General features: G+C 39.3%; 1 protein-coding gene and 1 long non-coding RNA gene across 2 annotated transcripts in view; one reads left to right on the forward strand and one right to left on the reverse strand.

The window, feature by feature from the left end:
• LOC119231175 (uncharacterized) lies at positions 1-12714 on the reverse strand. Its single transcript, XR_005121885.2, has 3 exons — positions 12592-12714; positions 5726-5868; positions 1-284 (listed from the first exon to the last, which is right to left on the reverse strand). It is a non-coding gene; the product is annotated as an uncharacterized LOC119231175 (long non-coding RNA).
• Positions 12715-13830: 1116 nt separating this feature from the next.
• GXYLT2 (glucoside xylosyltransferase 2) overlaps positions 13831-27175 on the forward strand; it is a 119440-nt gene continuing 106095 nt past the window's right edge. Inside the window, 2 exon segments of the mRNA XM_037492852.2 lie at positions 13831-13984; positions 13987-14104. Coding sequence (XP_037348749.2) covers positions 13831-13984; positions 13987-14104 — 272 coding nt within the window.

Here is a 27175-nt window from a genome sequence, read left to right on the forward strand (position 1 = left end):
GACACTATTTTGTCCTCTTTATTAGTTTCCTGTTGCTGCTATATCAAATTATCACCAGATTATTGGTTTAAAACAACACAAACTTATTCTCTTACAGTTCTGGAGCAAGAAGTCAAGGTGTCAGAGGGCTGGTTCTTTCTTGAGGCTCTAGAGGGGGATGCATTTCCTTCCCTTTTCTAGCTTTTTTGAGGTTTGCCTGTACTCCTTAACGCACAACCCGTCTTGAATCCAATTTCTTGTTTCTGGTTGACATTTCTCCTACTTCCTCCTTTGATCTTCTTAACCTGTCACCACCAAATGCCAACAGAGATAGGAATTAACTCTTTGAGGTGTGCTTTCATCAGACACTCAAAACAGCTAGCAATCTGGGTCAGACACCCTGAGGAAACCACCTTAACATTTTGTTTCCCACTGACTTTTTATAGTGAGTTGAACAAAGTCAGTTCAGCACTAAGCAGGCCTTTGCTGCTTAGGAGCTTGTATCTCCAGCCCCTGGACCTCCTTATCACCCTCCTGGACACCTGGCCTCAGTGTGTCTCATTGTGCTGGGTCTGGTCCTCTGACAGCACTAGTTCCCACACTCTTCTAGATGTGTCCTTGGACTGGAAAATCAACTCAGGGCAGGCAGGCCATAAACAATATGCATGTGCAGATTTCCTACTATATCATGCATAGTGTCTTACCCGATCTCCTCCCTTTCCCTAGCCCCCAGATAATCAAAGATAATCTAGAGTCCACCCAGATAATCAAAGATAATCTCCACATTTCATGGTTCCAAATTTAATCATACTTGCAAGTTCCTCTTACTATATGAACTGTCACAGTTTTCAAGGATTAGAACTTGGAAATGTTTGAAGACTGTTACTCAGTCTGCCTTCAGTGCCCCCCCTCAATCCACAACCATTCCCACATAGAGAATACATTCACTCCACCCCAAAATTCCCCCAATTTCTCAACCTGTTACATCAACTCAAGTTCAAAATCTCATCTAAATATTATCAAGACAAAAAGTCGTAACCTAAATAAGGTATATGGGTGAGACCCTGGGTAGGATCCTTTCTGGGCAAAATTTCTCTCCATCTATGAATGTAGGAAACTCAAAAGCAAGTTATCTGCTCTCAAAATTCAATAGAACAAGAATAGGATAACAATTATAGACATTCGCATTCCAAAAGGGAGAAGAAAAAAAAAAAGAAAGGAATTGTTAGTCACAAACTATTTTGAAATCAAAAGTGTGCAATCTCCATTAGTTACGATGCCTGAAAAAAATCCTCTCTGGCTCTCAACTCTACCCTCTGGGGCCATGGTGCTGCGTTCTGATTACCCTTTTCTTTTTATTGAAAGAAAACACATGTTTGCAGCTGAAGGATTTTATCAGTCTGTTTACTACTTGTTGAATTTGGGGAATCCAACAGTCTGCTTTCATTTAGTCACTACTGTCCCTTCTGTCCCAGCTGATGGTGTTCTTAGTAATAGACCATTCCCCCCAAACCTTGTGGTTGTGTACCAATGTCATGTCATGTATGTCATGAGGATTCACCTTGCTAAATAAAGGCTCACTATGGGTGTTTATTGGCCCATCTAATCTTTATTCCTGGTTCTGCGGAGATGGCCAAGGAGACTGATGAATTATATGCTTAATCTCTCCAAAGAGTCCTCCACATGATTGAATATTCTGAATGACAAGCCTTTCCAAGTACTGGTAAAAAGTTACCCAGCCACTTTCCTGATGTTCTCTTCAGGGAACATTTTTCTTACAATGACTCTCTGAAATGTTTGCATGTTTTACAATCCAGACAGGCCAAAAATTTCCCAAATCATGAAGTACTCTTTCTTTTTCTGCTGAACAGTTCTTCCCTAAGTGTATCTCTTCCCTCTCATATTTTACTAAATGCAGCAATAAAACTGTACTGTCAATATTTTGTTTGATAATCACTTCAGCTAAATACCCAACTTCAACATGTACCACCCTTGCTTTCCATATAACTGTCAGACATAACTCACCTAAGTTGTTTTTTTTTTTTTCCCCCAAGATAATTAAAAATCTGTCTCCTTCTATAGGGGCAGGATGGCCACTGAGCAGGTTATTTATGATCCCGCAGACTGGTAAAGGAGAGTCTTGGAGCCCTCAGTGGCTTTCTCAGGCTTTTATTGAGTTTTACATGCATGGCAGCAACCAGGAACATGACAGGCACGCCTCCAAGCCCCCTGCAAGTCTTCACTCTGGGCTTCTCTGGCTTCTTTCACCCCTTCTCTCTCCTGCCTCTCCTCTTGCTTCTGCTTCTCTTGGTGACTAGGTTAATACTCCTCCCAGGGCCCAGAGAGGTAAATAAGACAGCTTGCAACAATGTAACAACTGCAGGTGCCCCATCAGGCAGGGCAATCCTAATGGTGGGAAGGCAGAAAAGCCTGAAAAACCATTTACCCTACACCCTCCCTCATTGAACTTACAGCTTCAATGTGTAGGCAGAAGTTTTTGATGTTAAGCATTAGAAAGCAACTACAAAATGTAAAAGATGAGATCAGAGTTTTTAATCTCAGGAAAATATTCAGTGATAACTTCTCATGTATATTTTTTTCATCTATTATACCCCTTTGACCCTCTATGCCTCCCTCCTTGCTTTTAAGCTCACTTCATGTTTTGATGTCTACTATCTTTTATAAATATGTTGCTTTGTCACATTATTACACAAATTCCTTTTTTTTTTTGGTCAGTGGCAACATCACATCTTTCCTTATACTGAATAATATCCCAATGTGTGGATACACACATCTTTTTAATCTAGTCCTCTATCAGTGGGCCTTTAGGTTGTTTCAAAGTCTTAGCTATTATAAATAACGCTACAATAAACACTGGAGTATATAATTTGAGTTGATAGTTTCTTGTTCCTTGAATAATAGGTGCCCGAAAGTGGCATTACTGGATCATATGATATTTCCATTTTCAGTTACTTCGTTTGGTAATTGTATTTTTTTTAACTTTTTTTTTCAAATTTATTTGTTTGTTTATACAAGCACTGGGTACAGTCAGAGGGGCGGGAGGGTGAGAGAATTCACCAGAGCCAGAGCAGAGAGTAGAATAGGCAGGGTGACGAAGTACACTGCTGAGGGGAGCAGTGGGCAGCAGGAGAGGTCTGCATGCCATGTGGGACCCTCGCCCGGTGGCCAGGAGCAGCCAGGGATAGAACCAGCACTGCAGAGGCTGCGGGCAACTTCACAACCCAGCGCTCAACCGCTGCACCACCGGGGAAGGCCCAATTGTGTTTTATTTTTAAGATAACATTGGTTTACAACACTGTATATAACTTAAGGGTATAGGTCCATATCTATTAAGATTTATGTTACCACCAAAGTACCCATAATCCTCTACCATAGTCCATTGGGCCCCATCCCCTTTGCTCCCCAGCACCCCCATTCTGGTAACCTCAACTCTGCTATCAGATTTCTAGGGTTTGTTTAATTTTGTCTGTTTCTCGGTTTTGTTTATTTTCAACATGCGTGATATGATCTGGTATATGTCTTTCTCCTTCTGACATATTTCACGGATCATAGGCTCTCTATTTCTATTTGTGTTGCCACAAATGGCAAAATTTCATCAATTTTATAACTGAGTAGTATTTGATTATATAAATATACCACATCTTCTTAATCAACTCTTCCATCATTGGGCACTTAGGTGGTTACCAGAACTTGGCTATTGTAAATAATGATGCAATGAACGTAGGAGAACATATATTCCTTCAAATCAGAGTTTTTGCATTCTTCAGATAGGAGTGGAAATACTGGATAAAATGGGCTGCATGAATCTACATTCCCACAAGTATGTGAGAGCCCCCATTACTCCACATAGTCACCAATACTTGTCTGATATCTATGATGTGGCCATTCTCAAGAGTGTGAGTTGGTATCTCAATGTGTCTTTGATTTGTATTTCCCTTCTTATAAGTGATGATGAGCATTTCTTCATGTGTCTGTAGGCCATTACTAGGCTTTACTTGAAGAAGTATCTATTTAAGATACAACCCATTTTTTGATTGGGTTGGTTTCTTTTTGCTAAATTATATAAGTTCTTCATACATTTTGGATATTAGGATCTTGTAGGTGTATGATATGCACAATTTTCTCCCATTCAGTAGGGTGTCTTTTTGTTTAAAACTACTGTTTGTCTTTAGTTTTCTGGTTCTATTTATTTCCTTATTCAACATTTCTTATAGGGGAGTTATTGTGTTCATAAACTCCTTCAGTTTTTGTTTGTCTGTGAAGGCCTTTATTTCTCCCTCATATCTGAAAGAGAATCTTACAAGATATAGCATTCTTGACTGGCAGTTTTTAAAATTTGTTAGTATTTTAAATACGTTGTTTCAATCTCTCCTTGCCCTTAATGTGCATGTTACAAGTCTGAATGGAGACCCTTCATAGGCAATCTCTTTTATTTCCCTCACTACTTTCAATACTCTTTCCTTGTCTTGAACTCTTGGTAGTCTCCTTAGTATGTTTTTGGTGTAGGCCTCATTACATTTACATAACAAGGTGTTCTTTCGAGGAATTGTATATTTAGTTCCTTCCCCAAGTTAAGAAGTTTTCCTCTATTATTTCTTTGAGTTAGCTCTTTTTCCCTCACGCTTTCCATTTTGGAATGCCCTTTATCCTTGTGTTGCCTTTCCTAATGGAGTCAGATAGTTCTTGAAATGCTTCTCTCTTTTTTTTTTTCCTTCGTATGTCATTTTTTCCTTGTATTCCCACCAGGCCCTGTGTGTATTACTATCTTCAAGGGCAAGATTCGGTACTCCACTTGGTCTGTTCTGCTTCCATAGCTTTCCCAGGAATTTTTATCTCATTTATTGAGTTTTTTACATCATAAATCCCTATTTTATGTAAAACTTCAATTTCTTCCCTCAGTTTATTAATTTTTTTCTGCACTCATTCATTTTTCCGAAATTATTTTATAACTTGGATTAGTTTTTCTGAGTTTTTTTGTATAAGTCTTTTGTCTCACTTTTCTGTGTTTTCTTCTATCTCTGATTTTCTTTTCTAAAGCAATTTGAACTCTCTATATGATGGAGAAATACACTCTTCCATGTTTGTGATTAGATTCTGGGGATTCCTCCCTTTTGACACTATGTTACCCTGAGATCTTAAGATGCCAATTATTATATTATTTTGTCTGTTCATTTTTCTGCTTTCAATTTCCCTATCTTTTAAAATATCTATAGCAGGAACTTAGAGAAATGAACTACTTTTACTTCTGTTATAGGTAGTACTGTGGTTTTATTTAATTTTATTATTATTTTTTTAACTTCACTGCTTTAATAGGCATTGAAACTTGCTTTTGTCGTTGATGAGTCAGCAGGGTGCAGGAGGGGTTTAGAGTGGTCCAGCCACTGGTGGGAATGTGCTGGGGGTGGGGAGAGATGTCTCATATTTGTGGCACTGCTGCAAATATCCCTCCTTTCTGGGTGCCAGATCTCAGACTCTGCAGTCTGCACACTGCCTTTGAACTTCATAAGATCAGTACCAGTGAAGAAGGTGAGTGCATCCCAGAGCACTGTGTCTGTTCTTACAGGGGACCCCCACCTGGGTGGAGCACCCTGCTTTCTCCAACTTTCCTTTCAGTCAAAGGTGTGTGCCATTGTACCCTTTTGCTCTCCCCTCCAGAAACCCTGGCTGAGCAAGTAGTCCTGCCATCTGTGTCCTCTGCCTTGGGCAAGGGGTTTCCTGCACCTACCTTCTCTTCAATGAAGCCTGACATTTATGTCTCCTCTGTGTAGTGTGTGCTGGTCTCTGATGTCCCAGGGCTATTCCAGTTTTGCCCCAAGCCACAGGATTCTCTGGGTATAATGTCCCTCCAGGTAACTGTTAGATGTTTCCCTTAGGAGAAAAGCAAGCAGGTAACTGTTAGATGTTTCCCTTAGGAGGAAAGCAAGTAACCTCATTTGTCACCATCTTGGTAAGGTCTCTCGTGCTCCTGCATTTCTGTACCCTGCTTCGAAACTTTTTTTTTTTTTTTAGTTTTGCAAGGTAAATCCAGATCACAATCAACAATGGCTATACCAGTTTACATTCCCACTAATAGTGGGATAGATTTCTTTTACTCCACATCCTCTCCAGCACTTGTTGGGGATCTTTTTCATATGTGTCATTCTCATGGATGTGAAATGATATCTCACTGTTGTTTTGACATGCATTTTCCTTGTTAAAAGTGATAGAAATTTTTCCATATATCTATTGACCTACTGGAATTCCTCCTTTGTGAATTCTCTGCTCAGATTTGTGACTCATTTTTTTTGTCTTTTTTAATTTATCTATGTATTTATTTATTTTACATCGTTCTTCCTTTTTGTACAATGCATGCTTTCTCCTTTCAGGAATAGTCCCTGCAAATTTCCCATCACCATTTCACCAATGCACCATCACCATAGTCCCTTGTGTAAGAACACATTCCCTCCCCTGTTTTGATCCCTATCTCTCCCCTGCCCCCCCCCGCAGTGTGTCTCTGATTAATTGTGTTTTTTAATTCATTATAATTTTTTCATTTTCCTGGACCCTTATTTGGTTTTCCTATATTCCTCCTATAAGTGAAATCATCCAATATTTTTCCTTTTCCTTCTGGCTTATTTCATTGTGCATAATCCCTTCCAGCTCCATCCATGTTGCTGCAAATGGCATGAGTTTATCTTTTTTTATTGCTGAGTAGTATTCTATTGTGTATATATGCCACATCTTCTTGATCCAGTCATCTATTTTCAGGCATTTGGGTTGTTTCTATATCTTGCCTATTGTAAATAGTGCTACAATAAGCATAGGGGTGCCAGGTACCCTTTTGAATTAATGTTTTTGTTTCCTTCGAGTAGATTCCTGGGAGTGGAATTGCTTGGTCATATGGAAGCTCCATTTTTAGTAGTTTGAGGAAACTCCATACAGCTTTCCATAGTGGTTGGACCAGTTTGCATTTTCCACCAGCAGTATAGGAGAATTGTTTCCTGTTTGTGACTCATTGATTAATTGAGTTGTTTGTTTTTCTATTATTGAATTGTATGAGTGTTGGCTTTGTTTTTGTCTCTTATCTTAGATATTAACCCCTGGTCAGTTATGTAATGTATGATTATTTTCTCTCATATAGTAGGATGTCTTTTAAACCTACTTATATTTTCTTTTGCTATGTAAAAACTTCTTTAGTTTGAGGTAATCCAAATTATTTATTTTTCTTTCATTTCCCTTACCATGGAAGTTGAGTCTCCAAAAACATTTTTATCACTGATCTCATGAAATATGTCACTGTTTTCTTCTATATATTTTATTGTTATAAGTCTTATATGCAAATCTTTAATCCAATTAAGATTTATTTTTGTGCACAAAGTTAGAGTGTGATCTAACTTCATCCTTTTACATGTGGCTATCCAGTTTTTCCAGCACCATTTACTAAGGAGAATCTCCTTTTCCCCACTATATAAATTAAGTATTGACATATATATATGGATTTATTTCTGAACCCTCAATTCTGTTCCATTAATCAAGTCTTTATTGTTATTCCAATGCCATATTTTTTTTTTTTAAGATTTATTTATTTGTACAAGCACTGGGGGACAGTCAGAAGCAGGGGAGGGTGAGAGAATTCAGCAGAGCCAGAGCGGAGAGCAGAATAGGCAGACTGATGAAATACACTGCTGAGGGAGCAGCGGGCAGCAGGAGAGGTCTGCGCACCATGTGGGACCCTTGCCTGGCTTGCGGGGATGGAACCGGCTCTGTAGAGGCTGCGGCCAGCTCCGCAACCCAGCGTTCAACCCACAGGGGAGGCCCAATGCCATATTGTTTTTAATAACTATTGTTCTATAGTTTTTTGAAAGTTCTAATTTTCTAACACTGTGACAAAGATTTCTTTTCCTGCAGTTTATAATAACATATTTTTCAGTTCCTCGCAAGCCCTTATGCATTTAATATTCACATTTCTATCAATATTCTATTAATAAAAATGTAAATATTTGCTAAGTGATATATACATTCTCTAAAATGATCCTCATTTCCTTTTCAACTACCATCAGAAGCATCTTTGATATCCATATTTCTATTTGGGACATCCTTTTCCCCCTAACAGAAGGACTTTTATCTCTGTACCTAAGATTTTCTCTTTTTCCCTTTATGTTCTGCTGCCCTTAAAAAAAATATGCTTGTGTATGGATTTATTTAAATTTATTATTTACAACACATATGCTTTTTCAATGTAATATTTGTACCATTTTTAGTTTTATAAAACTCCATGCCATTTTCATTTTTTACATTGCCTCCTCTAGTCCCCCTTCTTTCCTTTTAGAAGTCCAATTAGAAGCCTGTTGGATCTTATCACTCTACCTTCTTTTCTTTTAACTGCTTACTTTTTTTACATTTCTTTTATCTCTTTATAGCACATTGGCGGTAACTTCCTTAGACTTACCTTTCTTATTTTTTTCTAATTTTCTCTTCAGTTAGATTTTACATGCTACTTAAACGTAAACTGAGTTTCTAATTTTAATCATTACATACTTTGTATTTTTAGAAGTTATACCTTTTTTTCCCTCACATCTATCCCTTTTGGTAGTGTCTTCTATCTAATTCACAGTTTTTTTATTTAAAGAAAAATATTGTGCATACATTACTTCTGTTGCATGTGGCTGTACAATGCCTGTATTGGTAGATTTTTCTCTGCAGTTTGCTATGCAGGCTGAATTTCACTTATCATAATTTATTTCCTTGTGTACTTTATGGTTTTGGGATGTGACATCAAGTTCCTTGGAATTTTATCTTTGTGCGTTTCTTGAAAGCTAATTTATTCATATCTTAGGTCTGCCATAACAAATAGCCTCAAACTGGGTGACTTCAACAGCAGAAATTTATACTCTCACAGTTCAGGAGGCCAGGTGTCTGAAATCAGGGTATCAGCACAGCAATGCTCTCTGAGAAGGTTGAGAGAGAATCCTTCCTTGTGTGTTACAGCTTCTGAGAGCTCATAATGTTCCTTAGTTGGTGGGCAATGACTCCAATATTTCCCTCCATCTCTCCATATTTGTAAGGCTTTATTTCACACACGTGTGTTTCTCTGTGTTCTTTACTTCTCATAAGGATAAGGACACCAGTCATTGGATTTAAGGTCCACTCTAAATCCAGGGCTATTTGTCATGATATCCATTTATCATGGTATCAGTTATATCTGCAAAGATCCTGTTTCCAAATAAGGTCACATTCTAAAGTTCCAGATGAACATGGATTTTAAGGAGTCACTATTCAAACCACTAAACCTAAGACTAAAATATGTTAACGCAAAGAAAATTTACTCTTGGAACTAGAAGAAACTGCCAGCTTGGGCTATTTTAACCTAAAGTTTCTCTTCAGATTTTTTTTTTTTTTTTTACCTACAGAAAAACCTATGTGAAAATGGGCTGTTAGGAATTCTCAGTCAAACCATTTCCATACTCTGAGGAACCCACATGGCGCAGGAGACCTCTCCTGCCTTGCCCGCTGCTCCCCTCAGCAGTGTACTTCAGTCAATCTGCCTGTTCTGTTCCCTACTCTGTCTCTGCTGAATCTTCTCACCCTCCACATCTTTGGCCTATACCCCAGCTCTTGTATGCATAAATAAATAAATCTTTTAAAAAAATGTTTTATATCTTGATCTTTGTGGCATAGACCTCAGAATTGTATACTTTACTTTCAGTAATTATAATTAGTAGTAAGCGTTGTGCAGAAAACAAAATGGGCAAATACTACAAAATAATGGGAGGAGCATTTTCTCTTTAAACAGGGTGACAGGGAAAGACCTTTCTAGTGAGGTGCTTTAAATTGACAGTTATAGCTTGAAGTATCTCAGAACATGGAATAGGCAAAAGAAACCACAAATGCAAAGGCACCAAAGCAAGTGAGCCAGAACAGTGGATTCCCCGGTGGGAGGCCAGCGAGGCTGCGGTCAATCAGAGTCAGATCATACTGGACTTAGACATCATCATAAGTTCAGACTTGTTTAATGAGCCATGAATAACCATTGAAGAATTGTGATTAAGGAAGAATTAGGATTTATATATTTTTAAAAATCATCTAAACAAATTCCTACATCAATATAGTCTGCTAAGAGTAAACCAGGAAGAAACAGAAGAGTTGAATAAACTGATCACAAGCATGGAAACCGAAACAAATTTTAAAAACTTCCATAAAGCAAAACCCCAGGACCAGATGGTCTTAAAAATAAATTTTATCAAATTTTTAATCAAGAACTAGTATCCATCTTGCTAATATAAGATGAGGCAACATTCCCTAAAACATTTTACAATGCCACCATACTGAAACTAGATAATGACAACACAAGAAAAGAAAATTACAGACCTAAAGCCCTGATGAATATTGATCCAAATATCTTCATCAAAAAACTAGCAAATCAAATTCAATAGTATATCACAAGGATTATTTGCTACATGATCAAGTGGGATTTTTCAGTGATACAATATATAAATACATCAATGTAATAATCATAAAAACAAAGGTAAAATAAAAATCTTATGATAGTATCAACAGATGCAGCAAAAGCATTTGATAAGATTCAGCACCATTTATGATATAAAGTGTAAACAAGATGGGAATAGAGGGAAACTGCCTCAATATAATCAAGCAACAAACCAACAGCCAACATTATACTTGCTGATGAAAAACTGAAAGCTTTCCATTTAAGATTGGGAACAAGAAAAGCATGTCCATTGTCACCTCTTCTGTTTAACATAGTTTTAGAGGTTTTTGTCAGAGCTCTCAGACCAAAACGGGAAATAAAGTAAAACTATCATATTTATAGATAATATGATATTGATATGACATGTGGACAATCTCAAAGACTCCACCACAAAGTTAGTGGAAACAATAAATGAATACAACCAAGTGGTATATAGAAAAAAAAATTAATAAAAATAAATACATATGCATAATGCTATATTTGGTAGAACAATTTAAAGGCAAATCAGAAAAAAATAGAATAAAAAACCTAAAAAATCATTTAGTTTAAGGATTGGGAAAAGGCATGGAAAGAAGCAAGAGTTTAATTAGATTACTGTGGTTTTTTCTGAGTCCTAAAATAGTCACATCACACTAGTCAGCATGGTGGGACAATTTACATAAAGTACAATGGGAATGAATCCTTCAGGAATTGAAGGTTTGGTCTTGTCAAGCAATTGTTATTGAAAAATTTCAGGAGAAAAGCAGACAGGTACCACTTAAATTTTGGAGGTATTTTTACAAACTTGTTCATTCTCTGGGTTTGGGGGCTGAGAGAGGCGGTCTTCTAAAATGACTCCCAATACCTGGCCTACTGGTATTCAAGCCCTTGTGTAATTAGTCCTCTCCCCTGGGGTGTGGATTGGACTTAATTACTTCCTTCTAACAAGTAGAACATGGCAAAGTGATGGGCTATCACTTTTGAAAATAGGTGATAAAGGACAGTGATTTCCATCTTGCTGGCAATCTCTCTTGGCTCCTGTTATATACTTTCTCAGACAGAGGGCACTTGGCAAGGAAATGGGTGCAGCCTCAGGCCAACAGCCTGTAAGGAACAGATATCCTCATTCCAATGACCTGAAAGAAACTAGATCCTTCCAACAACCACAGAGTGAACGCTGAAGTGGGTCCTTGCCCAGTGGAGTTGTCAGATGAGATCCAGTCCCAAACCCACGCTTTGATGGCCCTGTGAAAGCCCATGAAACAGAGGACTCAGTTGAATTCTGCCTGTCCTAACAGTGGGATTATATGTTTATCTCATGCCATGAGATTTGGAAGTAGTTTGTCATGCAATAATAGATAATTTATACAGGAAGTGAGCAAAAAGAAACCAAGGATGATTTCCAAGTGATTTCTGGCTTGAACAAGTTGAGTATCTAGAGATGTCAAAACTCCAGTGAGAGAAATAGATTTCCAGGGTGAAAAGAGCAGATAAGCAGGCATTTTGTTTATTAGACAGCTGAGTGAGAAGTTGGCTAAGGCAAAGATATGGGAATCTGGAACCCTTTTTCTATCACATTAAATGTCCTGTATCCACCAATCAGAGCAGTGAAATCCCAAACTTGGGTTGGGCTCAAGAGGGAGGTAATTCGGGCCTTTCCTTTTGCTTCAACAGGCCTAAGAAAACAAGGTTCTCTGTTGGGTCAAGCCTAGATGTACTTTGTTCTACTTTGGTATTTGGGACCAAATCCCCAGCTGCTAATCGAGTGTGGCTTTGTTTGCTTTGCATCATTTTATCTGTGTTGCACATCTCCTTCTTCAGGAAGACAGGAGATGGAGAAGGCAGGACAGAACTCAGGAATTTCCTTCACTGGGTCATATACCAAAAAACTAAACCTCAGACCTAAACACCAAGACTTAGCTCTATTCTCAGTTCTTCTGGATGGGGCCCCCAATGTTGGCATTTGATACCCAGGATAATACTTTGTGACGCTGGAGTGTCCTCAGCACTGTAGGAGGTTCAGCATAGGGCAGTACTGGCTGGTCACTGTGACAACCCCAAAGTTCCTTCCTACAATTTTATGTGCTTCCTGGAAGAATGGTGCTCCTCCCTCCTTGTGAACCAACAGATTGTTGGTGCTGGCTTACCTGCCACCTCTGCTGCCCACACTTTGAGCTTACACCTGTCATTTCCTCCCAGCCTGTTTGGCAAGAGGGTCCACTCATGGAACTTTATAGGAACTCAGGGACATTGTTGTAACTAGAGTTCTTTGTTCTGTGGCCAGATGAAAGGAGAGCTAATAGAATACTGGCTGACAGGTCATGGTGAATAAGAAGGGAATGTGTCCTAAAGCTTCAGGACACATGGGTGACTATAGATGCCCTGGAAAAATAGTTGGAGAATTCTAGAATCTTGATTTGGTGATTGTGTCTGTCAAAGTTTCAGAAGAATCCATTCCTACACTGGGTCGTGAAAATAGTACTCCATCTCAAAGCTATGTCAGCAAGAAAATAACATTTGCACTTATGTATATAGTATAAGCGACATTTTACTGCACAAGTTATCTCAGCTTTTACTGGACAGCTATTGTGAGCCAAGCACTGTGCTCGTTTCTTTTAATGCATTATTTAAGTTAATGTCCACAAAATGCCTCCGTGGAGTGCATTATTAACATTCCTTATTTGCATGCACAGGAAATTAAAAAAGAAAAGTTGTGCAGCTTGTTCAGGCTCACTAAGCCAGTAAGCCACAGAGTCAGGTTTCAAACCCATACTTCGAAATTCATTCTGTAACGTCTTTAGGCTATATGGATCTGAAGTGACTTTATCCAACAGATATCCACCAAGTGCCCGGCCCTGCACTGGGCAAGAGGTCAGATGACCCTGCTTGACTGGATGTAAGGAGAGGTGCATGAGTGCACAGATAGACGGATAAAAATGATGAGGGAAAGACACAGAATAAAGGGCTCAGATGAAGAGTGGATGGAACAGGAGGGTAAGTGAATGAATGAGCGACTGAGGAAGAGCCGCAAGGGGAGGGCAGCGGGAAAGAAGTGAGGAGAAGAAGAGCTGAGAGAGGGAGAACTTTTGAGGCTGCGCTTCCCGGAGCCCTAGCGCCCGGCGGCTGGCGGGTGGGGGGCGGGCGCCTACTCCACACAGTACGGTAGGCGCGGGCTCGCGCCTCCCGGCTCCCACTTCCCCTCCCAGCGCCGCCGCCGCGGCTGCTGCCAGACGGCCGGCCGCCCGGACCCCAGTCCCCCGCGCTCGGACGGGGGAGGCGGCCGCTGCGTTCGCCCTGCCAGTGCCGCCGCCGGCCGCCGCTCTGCGCGCGGCGATGCGCAAAGGGGCCGCGCCACCCCGGGGCCGCCGCCGGCGCCGCGCCACAGCATGAAGCTCCGCAGCAAGGCGGCGGCGCTGCTCCTGCTCGCGCTGGCCGCGCTGCTGCTGGCGCTGCTGACCCTGCGCGCCGGCCGAGCGGAGCCCCCGGCGCCGCCAGCGCGCCCCGCGAGCGCCCCGCCGCGCCGCCCGGCACCGGCCCCCGCGCGCCGGCCCGGCCTCGGCGCCCTCCAGGGGGTGGCCGAGGTGCCGGGAGGCTTCGGCCACCGCATCTGCGCCCCCGAGCCGGTCGCCGGGGCGCGGCGAGCCTGGAGAAGTTGGCGAGGTGAGTCGTGGCAGCCCCAGAATCCCATGTGGGGACCCGTGTCTCGCCCCGTCCTCCGTGCTCAGCGTAAGGCAGGCTTGGGGGCGGAGGGTAGACTCCAACTTCACTCGCGGGCTGCCCGCTTGCATGGCTTACCTGGCGAGCAATGGAGAGCCACCCTCGTGGGGTGCCCCTAAAGCGCAGTGCTGATAAGCACGTACGTTTCTTTAAAGTCTGGAGGAAAGTGGTTTCTATGTGCCATTTTTTCAACTGTCACGGCAAGGCGTATTTTTGCTTCTTGCGGATATGCGCCATTTGTTTAATTTTTCAAAAACCCTCGCAATGCAAGAATGCTTTATCAACTTCTCATGTTTCATTGGCGAATTTAACCAAAAACTTGGATCTGATTATCTCGGAAAAGTTAGATGTTTATCAAGGACTGGCTGCCCCAGGCTCAACATCGAACCGCCAGAACAGAAGTGGCACTCGACCTAAGTTTATTAAAAAGTTTTCTACTTGGAAGTAGTGATACTGACACGGGAAGGACAGAGAGGGGGGTTCCCAGTTCCTTGTGCTAAGACTCAAGTGTGGTCAAAGGATCCTCTTCCTACTTGGAAAGCGTCTGGTTCTTGGACATAATGTTTGATATTTTCTTTCTCTACACAAAGCTTCACACGACTCGGCTTTTCATCAGAGCTTTTTATCTTTGGCTTTTAGGGTTGCTGGAGCGCCCGCAGGTTAGGGATTTGCCTTCATTTCCTTTGTTGTGGAGAGCTTCTTAACAATCCCGGTGTCTTGTATTGGGTTTGTTTCCGCCGCCTTTTCAAAGCCGTTCATGTTTCTAACTGCCACTGCAACGTCTGCCTCTGCTGGGCTCCTTAATTACTTAAAATGAATTGAAGAATTCTTTTTGCCCATAATGACTAAATCTGTTTTGGCGCTTTTACTGTAATGAAGAGGAAAAACGAAACCTCAACAATATACAGCTTGTGCCAGCTTTTGTTTTTCTTCTGCCTCATGACAAAAATACAGGTTGGTACTGAGAAGTTTTAGGTGGAACTGCCAATGAGCTATACAATTGCTTATAAGTGTCTAGAACCGTTTATGAACATCTTATGAATGTATGCATTCTTGAAAATGAGGCTCTTCTGTTTGGAATGTAATAGATTTTCCTATTCTTATAGAGTGAGTTTCTTATATTGGATTATATCGTGGTTCAACTATGTGCTTACTATGTCTTGTAAGACAGTAACACCGTTTAACCAGCTTACCTTTTGCCAGGCACAGTGCTGACAGCAGTACATAAAAATAATCATAAGTGGACACTTAATTTCTATGTTTTAACTGTATCATTCCCACCATAATCCCAAGACAAAGGTTCTTAAAGTGTGGCCTTTGAACCAACTGCTCTGCATCACCTGGGATCTTGTTAGGAATGCAGAATCTTGGGCCCTACCCGGCCCCACAAAATCAGAAACCATAGACATGAGGTCTGTAATCTGTGATTTAATAAACCCTCCCACTGTGTCTGAAGCACACAAAATTGGAGAGCCTGCTCTATGAAGAAGCACTAATTTGATATCCCAGATGAGGAAAGCACTGCCCAAGGTTTAGCTATTTGTCCAAGACTCATAGATAAAATGTGGTAAGAACTATAAAGATGCTGGCAGTCTGGGCCCTGGTTGGGTGCCTACCCGCTACGCTGATGTTATTCCATTTCCCTGCCTGCATTTCATAATTTTATTGAGCTTCTGCTAAAGTGACATCACAGATTTCTTTGAGCTGTCTCATTCTTCAAGGTGCTGGGAACACTGGGGCAGCATCCTCTTGTCTCTCTGAACAAATTGGCTGACTAGAAAGAGATCGGGAACAGAATCCAAATGGATGTTTTAAGGAAGGACTATTTCCATGAGTAGCAGTACCTCTTGAAGCCATTTTTCTTGTGAACATATCTCTTAGATTATCATGGAAATCATGTCCAACACCATGGGAATAAAGAACAAAATTTAAAAACTCAGGAAAGTGAAAAATAAATACCACAGCAAGTGTCAGGCTCAAATGCATAAACATGAAAGTCCAGTATCCTCTGGAGAAGTTAACATTTTCTGGACTTTTTAATATTTTTTTTTTTTTTTTTTTTTTTTTTTTTGCTACCTGGGCAGAAATGGCAACAGAAGATTCTGAAGCAGTCAGGAAGCAAGAGGGAAGATCTGTGCATGGACTCCTTTATTACTTTCCTAATCCTGCCTGGGTTAAATTTTTGTGGTCTAGGAGGAATTTCATTTTAGGGAGGGATAAGAAAGCCTTGTGTTTTCAAAAAAACAAATGCTTTAATCTCTTTACATGGCTAGAATCCAAAAGAGATGAAGGCTACATGATCTCATTTCTCAGGCCTGGGAGGGTCAAACTTGTGGTCGTAGCCAGCACAAGGAGGTAGTTGGACGTGACACAGGCCACCACCTGCTGACCATCATGGCCCGGTGCACTGCCTCACCGGGGTACTGCTGTAAGCAGAGTTCTGCCATGTCAGCTCTGCTAACAGCCCTCTCCTTCCACATCTTGTTTTCATTTTGGAGAAGTTTCCAGTGACTTGCCTAGTTAGCAGGCAGACCCTACAATTTTATAACTACTCATTTGTTTGCAATCTGTCCTGTAGTGACCTCCCTTCTACATAAATACCAAGCCAGGAGGTAAGGTCTGAGCTTTTTAGGTCAAGGGTGGGATCTGAAAAGGGATACCATACTGTCAGTGGCAGTTTCAGTGCAAAAGAGAAATGAAATCCCTTCTATTTTCATCTATTGGTGATTTATACCTGGCCGACTTCCAAAGAAAATTTGAGACACAGTAAAACACACATATACAATAAAGCCATTGAAATACTTTAAAAAATGAAAAAATAGAAAGAGGAGGGAGAAATAAGTACTGTTTGTCAAAAATTGAGGCCACTATTATTATAAAGATTGAATGTTAAATTTTGCTGTAAAATATACATTTGTGGAGGTGTGAACCTATATATCTGAAACATATTCCTTGTTGTAAATCATTGTTACCTCAGTAAACATAATTTTTTAGAAAAGATAAAAATAATAAATTTAGCTCTAAGCTTCCTGGCAGTCGTATTAAAAAGGAAGCCATAATGGGTTTGCTTCATTTTCATTGAGTGATAAGAGGAAAAGTTTTTCAAGAGAGATGCTTTGTTTGTCATGGAACTGAATCCTGAAGGGAGAATTTTATCTGCAAATAGCCTTTAGGCTTTAGAAAACTGTCCAACTTGCTTCTGAAAACTTCTCTTTGAGTTCACATATGGAAAAGGAAGTTTAATATAACTGCCAATCAGTGCATTATGAAAAAAGAATTTGGTATCTGAAGTCCAGAGAGTTGGGTTCTGGTCCCAAGACATTAATTTCACCTTAATTTCCTCATCTGTAACAGGAGTGAATTGATTTAGAAGTTTCCTAAGGTCTCTCCCAGCTCTGCATTTGGTGAACCTGTGATGAGATCATCAAGTTTGGTTGTAAAATCCCCGCAACGACTATTGCATAGCCCTTTGTGCTGTCTTTTGCAAAATCACTCTGTTCCTCTTTTATTGGCTGTAGCCTAGAACTCTTACTGATTACTCAGCTTTAACCCTCTCCTGAACTCTATTCTTCTTCTGTGTTGGCCTGTATATTGCTATTTTCTCTTAAAATATGGTTTCTAAGGGAGACTTAGGCTATCTCTAAGCCAAGTTGTGATCCTCTGCCATTTAATCCATAGTTACTCAGCAAATGCTCGTTGTGCATATTATCTGGGCCAGATGCTCACTGTGGAACAGTAAATAGTTGCTGCCCCAGAATTTTGGGGAGCAGGGGGTTCACAGTACAGAAAACATGTTATACCTGGCAGTCTCCTCAGCATATTGCTCATCATGAGACACCATTCCAGGCCTCCTTGGTGGGGCAAGGGGTTAAGCACAGCATTGTGACGCTATCTGCAGCCTCTGCAGCAGGAGTCCAATCCACAGGCAGCCAAGGAGCTACACACATGGCGCAGCAGACCTCTCCTGTCTTGCCCGCTGATCCCCTCAGCAGTGTATTTCAGTCTGCCTGTTCTGTTCCCCACTGTGTCTCTGGTGAATCCTCTCATACCCTGCACCTCAGGCCTGTACCCCAGTTCTTGTATGCATAAACAAATAAATCTTTAAAAAAAAAAAAAAAGACACCATTCCCTGCAGTTCCCTTCTCAGATCCTGAGAAGACGTCTTCTCAGAGGACTCAAACCTAAATAAAGGTCTACTTAAGAGCGATGATGTTCAATAACAACATTCTGAGTCTGAGGTTATTCTATAATTCACTGGTAGCCCCAGAGCACGCTAAAGGGCCCTAGATCTTGGGTATCAGCTGTGATATTTTGTTGCTGAGTCTTGTGGATTGCCTGAGTCCCCCAGCCCCCCTCTCTGTGTGCACATTCAGACTGACCTATTGGTTTTGACTCAAAACATATCCCCATTCCACCATTTCTTCTACTTCAGGGGTTACTCCTGAGCACCTCAGCTCCATCCTTGATATCTGAACCCGTGGTGGCCTCATATTTGGTTTCCATTCTAGTGTTCTCTATAGTCCATTTCCCACATAAGTGCTGGAATAATCTTAAATTTGTAGACTAGATTGGGTCACTTTGTTGGTGAAAACCCTCCACTGAGTGACTACCCATCACACCAAAAATCAAATACATCTCCTTAGTATGGCCCTCAAGCCCTTGCCTGATCCCAATGCATTTAGCTCTGGCCACCTTCCACCTCATTTGCTCCACTTTAGCCACACTCGCTCCTCAGATACCCTAAACTCCTCCCTACTTTAGCACCTTTTACTTCTTCCCTGTGCTGTAGTCTTGTTAGCATCCTTGTGTGGCTAGCGCCCTTATTCTCTCAGACCTGTGCTTTCAGGGTTTCTCCTCAGCCACCCTAGGAAAACAGAACCTCACATCATTTCTACTCCCTTTATCCTATTTAGCTTTAATACCAGTCATCATTTTGTGAAAATTGTATTTTATTTGCTCTTCCCTCTTCAGGTGTACTTCATGTCTTACTAATCGTGCCACTGGCACCTAGAACAGAGGTGATCTTCAAGTGGAGACTCAATAAATATTTGTTGAATGAATACAGTATCCACCATGTGCCAACATACTTACTCATATTATTAAATTACACATTATTTAATTATTTTCAAAACACTCCCATATCCTTTAGGGGATGATAAAGGTTTTTAATAGTAACATCCTTAAAAAAAGAGGGAATCTTTTTCCTTTTAATACATTTTATTTTTAGGAAAATTGAAAGTAGTACAGTTTCCACACACCCAGGTTCCTCTATTATTAAAATCATACACTAACATGAGATATGTGTTACAATGAATAATAATATTGGTGCATAATTATGAATGTCTAGTTTATTTTGGTTTGTTTTTATCTAATGTCCTTTTCCTCCAGGATCCTCCCCCTCCCACCCACCCCCAGAACGTGGCATTATATGTACTTATCACTCTCCTGCAGCCCCTCTTGGCCATGGCAGTTTCTCAGACTTTCCTTGTTTGGGGTAACCTTGAGCATTGTAAAGAGCACTGGTGAGGTCTTTTGGAGGATGCCATATACTCAGATGTGTCTCATGTTTTACTTGTGGTCATTCTGGAGTGTGGGTTGTTGGGAAAAAGCCATAGAGGTGAAGTGCCATTTTCATCCCATCCTGTCAAGCATGTAGACGGCCAACATGATTTATGCCTGCTAATATTCACCTTGACCACCTGCCTGAGGTGGTGTTTATCCGGTTTCTCACTGTAAATGTACTCTTCTCTCCCCCTCTCCGCCGTATCCATGCTGTACTCTTTAGAGGGATGTCTGATTCGTAGCCCACACCTAAGGAGTAGAGAGTTATGCTCTCCCTCCTTGAGTCTGGGGTAGGTATATAAATTATTTGAAATTCTTCTGCATGAGAGATTTGTTTCTTCTTTCCATTTATCTTTTTTTTTTCAGGCATTATATCATCATGAGTCTATAGATGCCTGTTTTATACTTTGAACTACTATCTAATGTGACTATCTAGTGCTACTAACAGTGCTATCTAGTGTGACTTTATTTTCTTGATGAAATTGATGCAGTTTTGGCCAATGGGGGCTCCTTTGCTTGACTTCTGTGCTTTGACCTACCCTCATTGATGTATTTCACATTAGACATTTTTAGGTTTTGTTTTCCTATTTGTTATTTTGAGTACTTCCTTACTCTCTGGCTCCACAAGATGCTCCAAGCCTGTCATGTGTATTTCCTTCTCCAGTCCCAGAATCATCCACTTCTTCACCTAGGAAAGGGAATGTTTTTATTTCCCAAAAACCCCAAAAAGTTTTCTCCCATCTCACTGGTTTTGAATAGTTTCTTGTTTTATCCTCCCTTTTCGCTCTTAGTCTCTTCCTCTCTCCATTCCCTCTTAACTTTAGAGCCCTTGTGGTGTTTATAAACATCGACTAGTTTTTCTAAGTGGTTTCCTTATCCTATCATTTGCTATGTAAATGCACAGTTTGTCAATGATATTTTGACTTGCTTTACTACACATAATACCCTCAAGCTCCCTCGATTTTGCTATACATGGCTGCATTTCATCTTTCCTTATGGATGAATAGTATTCTGTAGTGTGGATATACAATGTCTTCTTTATCCAGTCATCTATCCATGGACATTTAGGCAGCTTCCTTGGACCTAGCTATTGTAAATAGTATAGCAATAAACACTATAAAGGATATATTGTATTGTGTTGATAGTTTCATATTCTTTGGATAGATGTCCAAGAGTGAGGTTGCTGATACAGTATTTCCATTTTTATTTTCTTAAGGTAAATCCTTTGGTTTCTTAAGGTAAATCCATTTTTAGTTTCTTAAGGTACCACTTTACATCCCTAACAACAGTGTAATATGGTTCCCCTTTGTCTGCCTTCTCTCAAAAACTTGTTGTTGAATATTTTTTTTAACAATACCAGTCCCATGGGTGTGAGAACCAACTGTGGTTTTAACCTACATCTCCCTTAGAAGCGGTGATGGGGCCTCCCCGGTGGCATAGCTGTTGAGCGCTGGGTTGAGCTGTTGAGCGCAGCCTCTGCAGTGCCTGTTCCATCCCAGGCCACCGGGCCGGGGTCCCACATGGGCGCAAACCTCTCCTGCCACCTGCTGCTCCCCTCAGCAGTGTATTTTGTCAGTCTGCCTGTTCTGCTCTCCGCTCTGGCTCTGGTGAATTCTCTCACCCTCCCGTGCTTCTGACTGTACCCAGTGCTTGTATAAATAAATAAATTTAAAAAAAAAAAAGAAGCCATGATGACCATTTTCTAGTTTGTTAACTGGCCTTGTGAATATCCTCCCAGTGAATTGTCTGTTCATATCTGCTGCCCATTTATTAATTGGGCTGTTTATTAATTGGGCTGTTTATTTTTCTCTTGTTGAATTGTATGAGTTTTTTTGTATATCTTGGATACTTGTCAGTTATGTAATGTGTGAATATTCTCTCCCATTAAGTCTTTTTAATCTTATTTTTTTTGGTTGTGTAAAAATTTTTTAACCTCAGATCATCCCAATTGTTTGTTTTTACTTTTTTTTCCCTAGCAGAGAGGTGAAATCTCCAAAAGCATCTCTATTGTTGATTTCATGGACTATGCCATGAAATGTTATGTTATCATTATCTATTTTATTTTGCAGGTCTTGTATCTAAATCTTCAATCCATTTGGAATTTATTTTTTGTGTATGGAGTGAGAGTGATCTAAATTTTATGTGTGGCTTTCCACTTTTCCCAGCACCATTTATGAAAGAGAATGGGACTGTCCTGTCCCCATTGTATTCTTGTAGCTGTTTTATAATAGATTAAGTACTCATAAGCACATAGATTTATTTCTGAGCTTTCAATTCTATTCCATTGATCCATGTATCTATTTGTGTGTTGATACCATATTGGTTTAGAACTGTTGCTTTATAGTTAAGTTTGACTTCTGTTTCTCTCCTTTTTTCTCAGTATTGCTTTTGCCATTCAAGGCCTTTTAGGTTCTATATAAATTTTGATATTTTTGTGCAATTTCTTTGAAAAAACACTGCTGGCATTTTGATGGAGATTGCATTAAATTTATATATCACTTTAGGCAGAATAGTCATTTTGATTATATTGATTCTTCTCATCCATGAGCATGGGATGTTCTTCTATAGCCTTATGTCACCAAGTACTTTAATAATGTCGTAGTTCTCATTGTATAGGTCCTTTACCTTCTTAGGTTAATTCTGAGATATTTGATTCTTTTTGTGGTTTTTTATATTATTACTTTTTTTTAAATTTTTTACATCATTGTTCATTTTTAAACAATATTTGCTTCCTCCCCGCCCGCTCAGGTGTAGACACCATAGAATTTCCTTCACCAGTCTACCCGTGTGCCATCACCATAGTCCCCTGTGCTCCTCCCTCCCTCCCTCTCATCCCTCTCCCTCCTCCTCCCCTGCGGTATATCTGATTTTGCTTTGTTGTGTTTTGTACTGTTATTTTTTTACACTAATGTCTTATGTGGCTCCCCTGTATTCCTGCTATAAGTGAAACCATCGGATATTTTTCTTTTTCCTTCTGGCTTATTTTGCTGAGCATAATGCCTTCTAGCTCCATCCACATTGCTGCGAATGGCATGAGTTTATCTTTTTTGATTGCTGAATAATATTCCATTGTGTATATATACCACATCTTCTTGATACAGTCATCTATTTTTGGGCATTTGGGTTGTTTCCAGGTTTTACCTATTGTAAATAGTACTGCAATAAACATAGGTGTACAGGTGTTCTTCTGAATCAATATTTTTTTGTCCTTTGGGTAGATCCCTAGGAGTGGAATTGCCGGGTCATATGGTAGCTCCATTTTTAGTAAACTGAGGAACTGAGGTATTTGATTATTTTCAAAACAATTGCAAATGGAGTTATTTTCTTGATTTCTTTTGTTTCTCGTTAGTTGTTTGTGTATAATAAAGTCTATGGATTTTTTGTGTTTTAATTGTGTTTTGATTTTGTAATCATCTGTTTTGCTGTATTCATCTATTGTTTCTAATGACTTTTTGGTGGAGTCTTTAAGATTTTCTAGATATCTTATATATTATCTTTGAATAACTATAGTTTCACTTTTTTTTGAAACTTGGAATCTCTTTATTTCATTTTTGTCTCATGATTCTGGCCAAAACCTTTACCAGTAAGCTTAACAGAAATGGCTGCACGAGGCATCCTTGTCTCATTCCCAATCTTTCATGGAAAGCTTTCAGTTTTTCACCAGCAAGTATTATGTGGGCTGTTGGTTTGTAATATATAAAGTAGGTTCCTTCTATGCCCATATTGTTTAGAGATTTTATCACAAATGGTGCTGAATCTTATCAAATGCTTTTGCTGCATCTACTGATATTATCATATAATTTTTATCTTTTGTTGATATGATCATTACCTTGATGGACTAACATATTAAGCTATTCTTTTTTTTTTTTTCATATTAAGCTATTCTTTTTTTTTTTTAAAGATTTATTTTTATTTATTTATACAAGCACTGGGTACAGCCAGAAGCGCGGGAGGGTGAGAGAACCCACCAGAGCCAGAGCAGGGAGCAGAGCAGGCAGAAAGACCGAAGTACACTTCTGAGGGGAGCAGCGGGCGGCAGGAGAGGTCTGCGGGCCATGCGGGACCCTCCTCCGGTGACCGGGAAGCAGCCAGGGATCGAACCGGCGCTGCAGAGGCCGCGGGCAGCTTCGCAACCCAGAGCTCAACCGCTGCGCCACCGGGGAGGCCCTCATATTAAGCTATTCTTGATGGGATATGTACCACTTGATATATTGATATATTGTCAAATTTGATTTGCTAATATTTTGTTGAAGACATTTGCATCAATGCTCATCGTGGATCTTGGTCTATAATTTTCTTTTCTTGTGCTGTCTTTATCTGGTATCAGGATTAGAGTAGTTTGCATCGTAAAATGTGTTAGGGAATATTCTTTCTTCTTGTATTTTTAAAAACAATTGAGCAAAGTCGACATTAGTTCTTGTTTAAAGTGCTGATAAAATTCATTTTTAGGGCCTCCCCTGGTGGGACAGGCTGTTGAGTGCAGCGCTATGAAGATGTCCCAGCCTCTGCAGTGCAGGTTCGATCCTGGCCGGCTGGCGAGAATCCCACATGGCACGGCAGACCTCTCCAGTCTCTCCTGCTGCTCCTTTCAGCAGTGTGTTTCAGTCAGTCTGCCTGGTCTGTTCCCCACTCTGTCTCTGGTGAATCCTCTCACCCTCCCATGCATCTGGCCTGTACCCAGGTTCTTGTATGCATGAATAAATAAAATCATTTTTTTAAAATTCATTTTTAAAGCCATCTTTAAAACCTTGAGCTTTTTATCTAGGGCAATTTTTTTTAATTGCAATTTCAGTTACCACACATGTCATCAATTATGCAACTCTTCTGTTTCTCCCTGGTTGTATTGATCTAGAAATGTGTCCATTACTTCAAAGTTATCAAACTTATTGGTGTAATTATTCATTGTAATCTCATAATCCTTTACATTTCTATGGTAATTTCTCCTCTTTCATTTCTGATTCTGTTTATTAATGTCTTCTCTCTCATGTTATTGGTTAGCCTAGCTAGGGAGTTGTCTATTTTATTTATCCTCAAAAAGAACCAACTCTTAGTTTCTTTCTTTCTTTTTGTTTTGTTTTGTTTTTGTATGTTCTTTTTGGTCTCTCTTTTGTATACATTCTTATTTTTATTATTTCTTTACTTTTACCACCTTTCAGGGTTATATGTTTTTCTTTTTCAAGTTGTTTTAGGTTTTGCTTTAGATTATTTGGGATTTTTATTGCTTCTTTATGTGGTCATGAAATTATCCTCCTTCCTAAGGCTGTTTTTGTTGTACCCCATAGATCCTGGTAGCTTGTATCTTCATTTTGGTCATTTCAAGGTATTTTTACATTTCTTTAATATCCTTTTTACCCAATAGCTATTAAGCTATAAGTCTCCACGTATTCATTGTTTTTCCTACTCTTTTCTTGTAGTTGATTTCTAATTTTGTGATATTATGCTTAGAGAAAGTACTTGGTATAATTTCAATCTTTGTAGTCTGACAACTGACTTATGTCCCAACATATGGTTATTCTTCAAAATGTCCCATGTGCACCAAAAAAATATATATGGAGTGGTTTTGGGGTGGAATGTTCTTTAAATGTTAAACCTTTAAAATGTTCTTTAAATGTTCTTTAAAATGTTAAACCTATTTTTTTAGTTCCTCATTTAAAGCTGTTGTTTCCTTGTTTATTCTTTGCCTTATTGATCTGTCCATATTTGTAAGTGGGGTGTTAAAATCCCCTAGTATTATTATGCTGTTGTCAGTATTTCTCATCATTCTGTTAGTAATTATCTCATATTTCATTTCTTTTATTTTCTTTTTCTCGTTTTTGTAAAGAATTGGGGTGAGGCCAGAAACATGGGGGTGAAAGAATTCACCAGTGACAGAGTAGAGAAAAGAAAAGGGAGATTTATTGAAATACACTGCTGAGAGGAGCAGCAGGTGAGATGGGGAACAATCTGTGCTCATGTTTCTTGATGCTCCATCATTTGGTGCATATATATTAATGAGTGTTATTTCTTCTTCTTGTGTTAACTGTTAATCATTATATAATATCCATTTCTATCTCTTACTACCTTTTTAAATCGAAAGTCTATTTTGTCTAATATAGATATAGCTGTTCCTGACTTCTTCTTCTTGTTATTATTGTTATTAAAATTTGCTTGTAGGATTTTCTTCCAACCTGTAACACTAAGTTTCTGCTTATCTTTGCTGGTAAGTTGGATTTTTTTGTAAACACAAAGGTTGGACTTTTTCTGAAAGCCATCCAGCTCTCTATACCTTTTAACTGGTGAATTTAGGTCACTTATATTTAAGGTGTTTATGACAACATAAGTTTTATATATATATAATTTTTATATTTAAACATAAATTTTTTTGGTTTGTCTTGTCTTTTTAATCTTTGATTCTTCCTTTTATATACTTTTTAGGTTTTACTTCCATTCTCCTATATGTTACTTCCACTGATTTTTGTTTGAAATTTTTGCTGAGTCTAGTGTATGATGACCCATTGGACAGTCTGGTCTGAAACTTGTTCTGATAGGCTATATTATTACTATCCTTCTCCTCTGTTATGTAATTTAGGTGTCTGTTATCTCTATACTTGTTGTTATGTTGCTTTATTATTTGTTTTATTTTTGCTTGTGAATTCAGATTCTTTTTGTGGTTCTCTTTTTTTATTATTTTATATATATTTTACATCGTTCTTGTACAATGTATGCTTTCTCCTCTCAGGTGTATGTTCTGTTGCTTTATAGTAACTCCTTTAAGACCCATTTCATGTGTGGGTTGGTGTTAATAAATTCTTTAAATATTTTCTTTTCACTGAAGCTCCTTATTCTTCCTCCTGTCTTGAATTTAATTTACAGAGTAAAGGATTCTAGGCCAGAAATCTTTTCTAAGTATGTTAAATCTCTCCTGACAATCCCTTTTTATTGTATTTATGCTTTTTGTTTGTTTGTTTTCTTTATTGAGGTAACATTTTTTTTCTTTATTGAGATAACATGTATAACACTGTACATGATTTAGGAGAATGGGTTCACATCTCCTCTGATGTATGCTGCCATGTTTTTGGTTTTTACTAGACTGTCTGATTGGTGTTCCTTTATAGAACCCACTTTTTTCTTTTGATGTTTTTAGTATTTGGTCCTGTCACTGACTTCTCACAGTTTTATTATAATGTATCTTGGTATGTGTTGTTGGTGTCTGGTATTATTTTGTTTGGAAGTCTTTGCACCTCTTGGATCATGCCAGCTTGGTAGCCCAGATTGATATGGTTCTCACAATTATTTCTTTAAATACATTTTCTAGACTTTTCTCTTTTTCTTCTCCTTCTGATACTCCCCTCCCCGATACGGTTGTTTCTTTTCTTTGGATTATCCCTAAGGGCTTACACTATTTTCACTCTTTAATTCTTTTTTCTCTGTTTTGTTCTATTTGTATGTTCTCCAAAGTCACTTTTTTGAATG

This window comes from Talpa occidentalis, unplaced genomic scaffold (genome assembly GCF_014898055.3).
Source record: "Talpa occidentalis isolate TD23 unplaced genomic scaffold, MPIMG_talOcc4v2.1 talOcc4.10, whole genome shotgun sequence".
In the NCBI taxonomy this organism is placed as follows: Eukaryota; Metazoa; Chordata; class Mammalia; order Eulipotyphla; family Talpidae; genus Talpa; species Talpa occidentalis.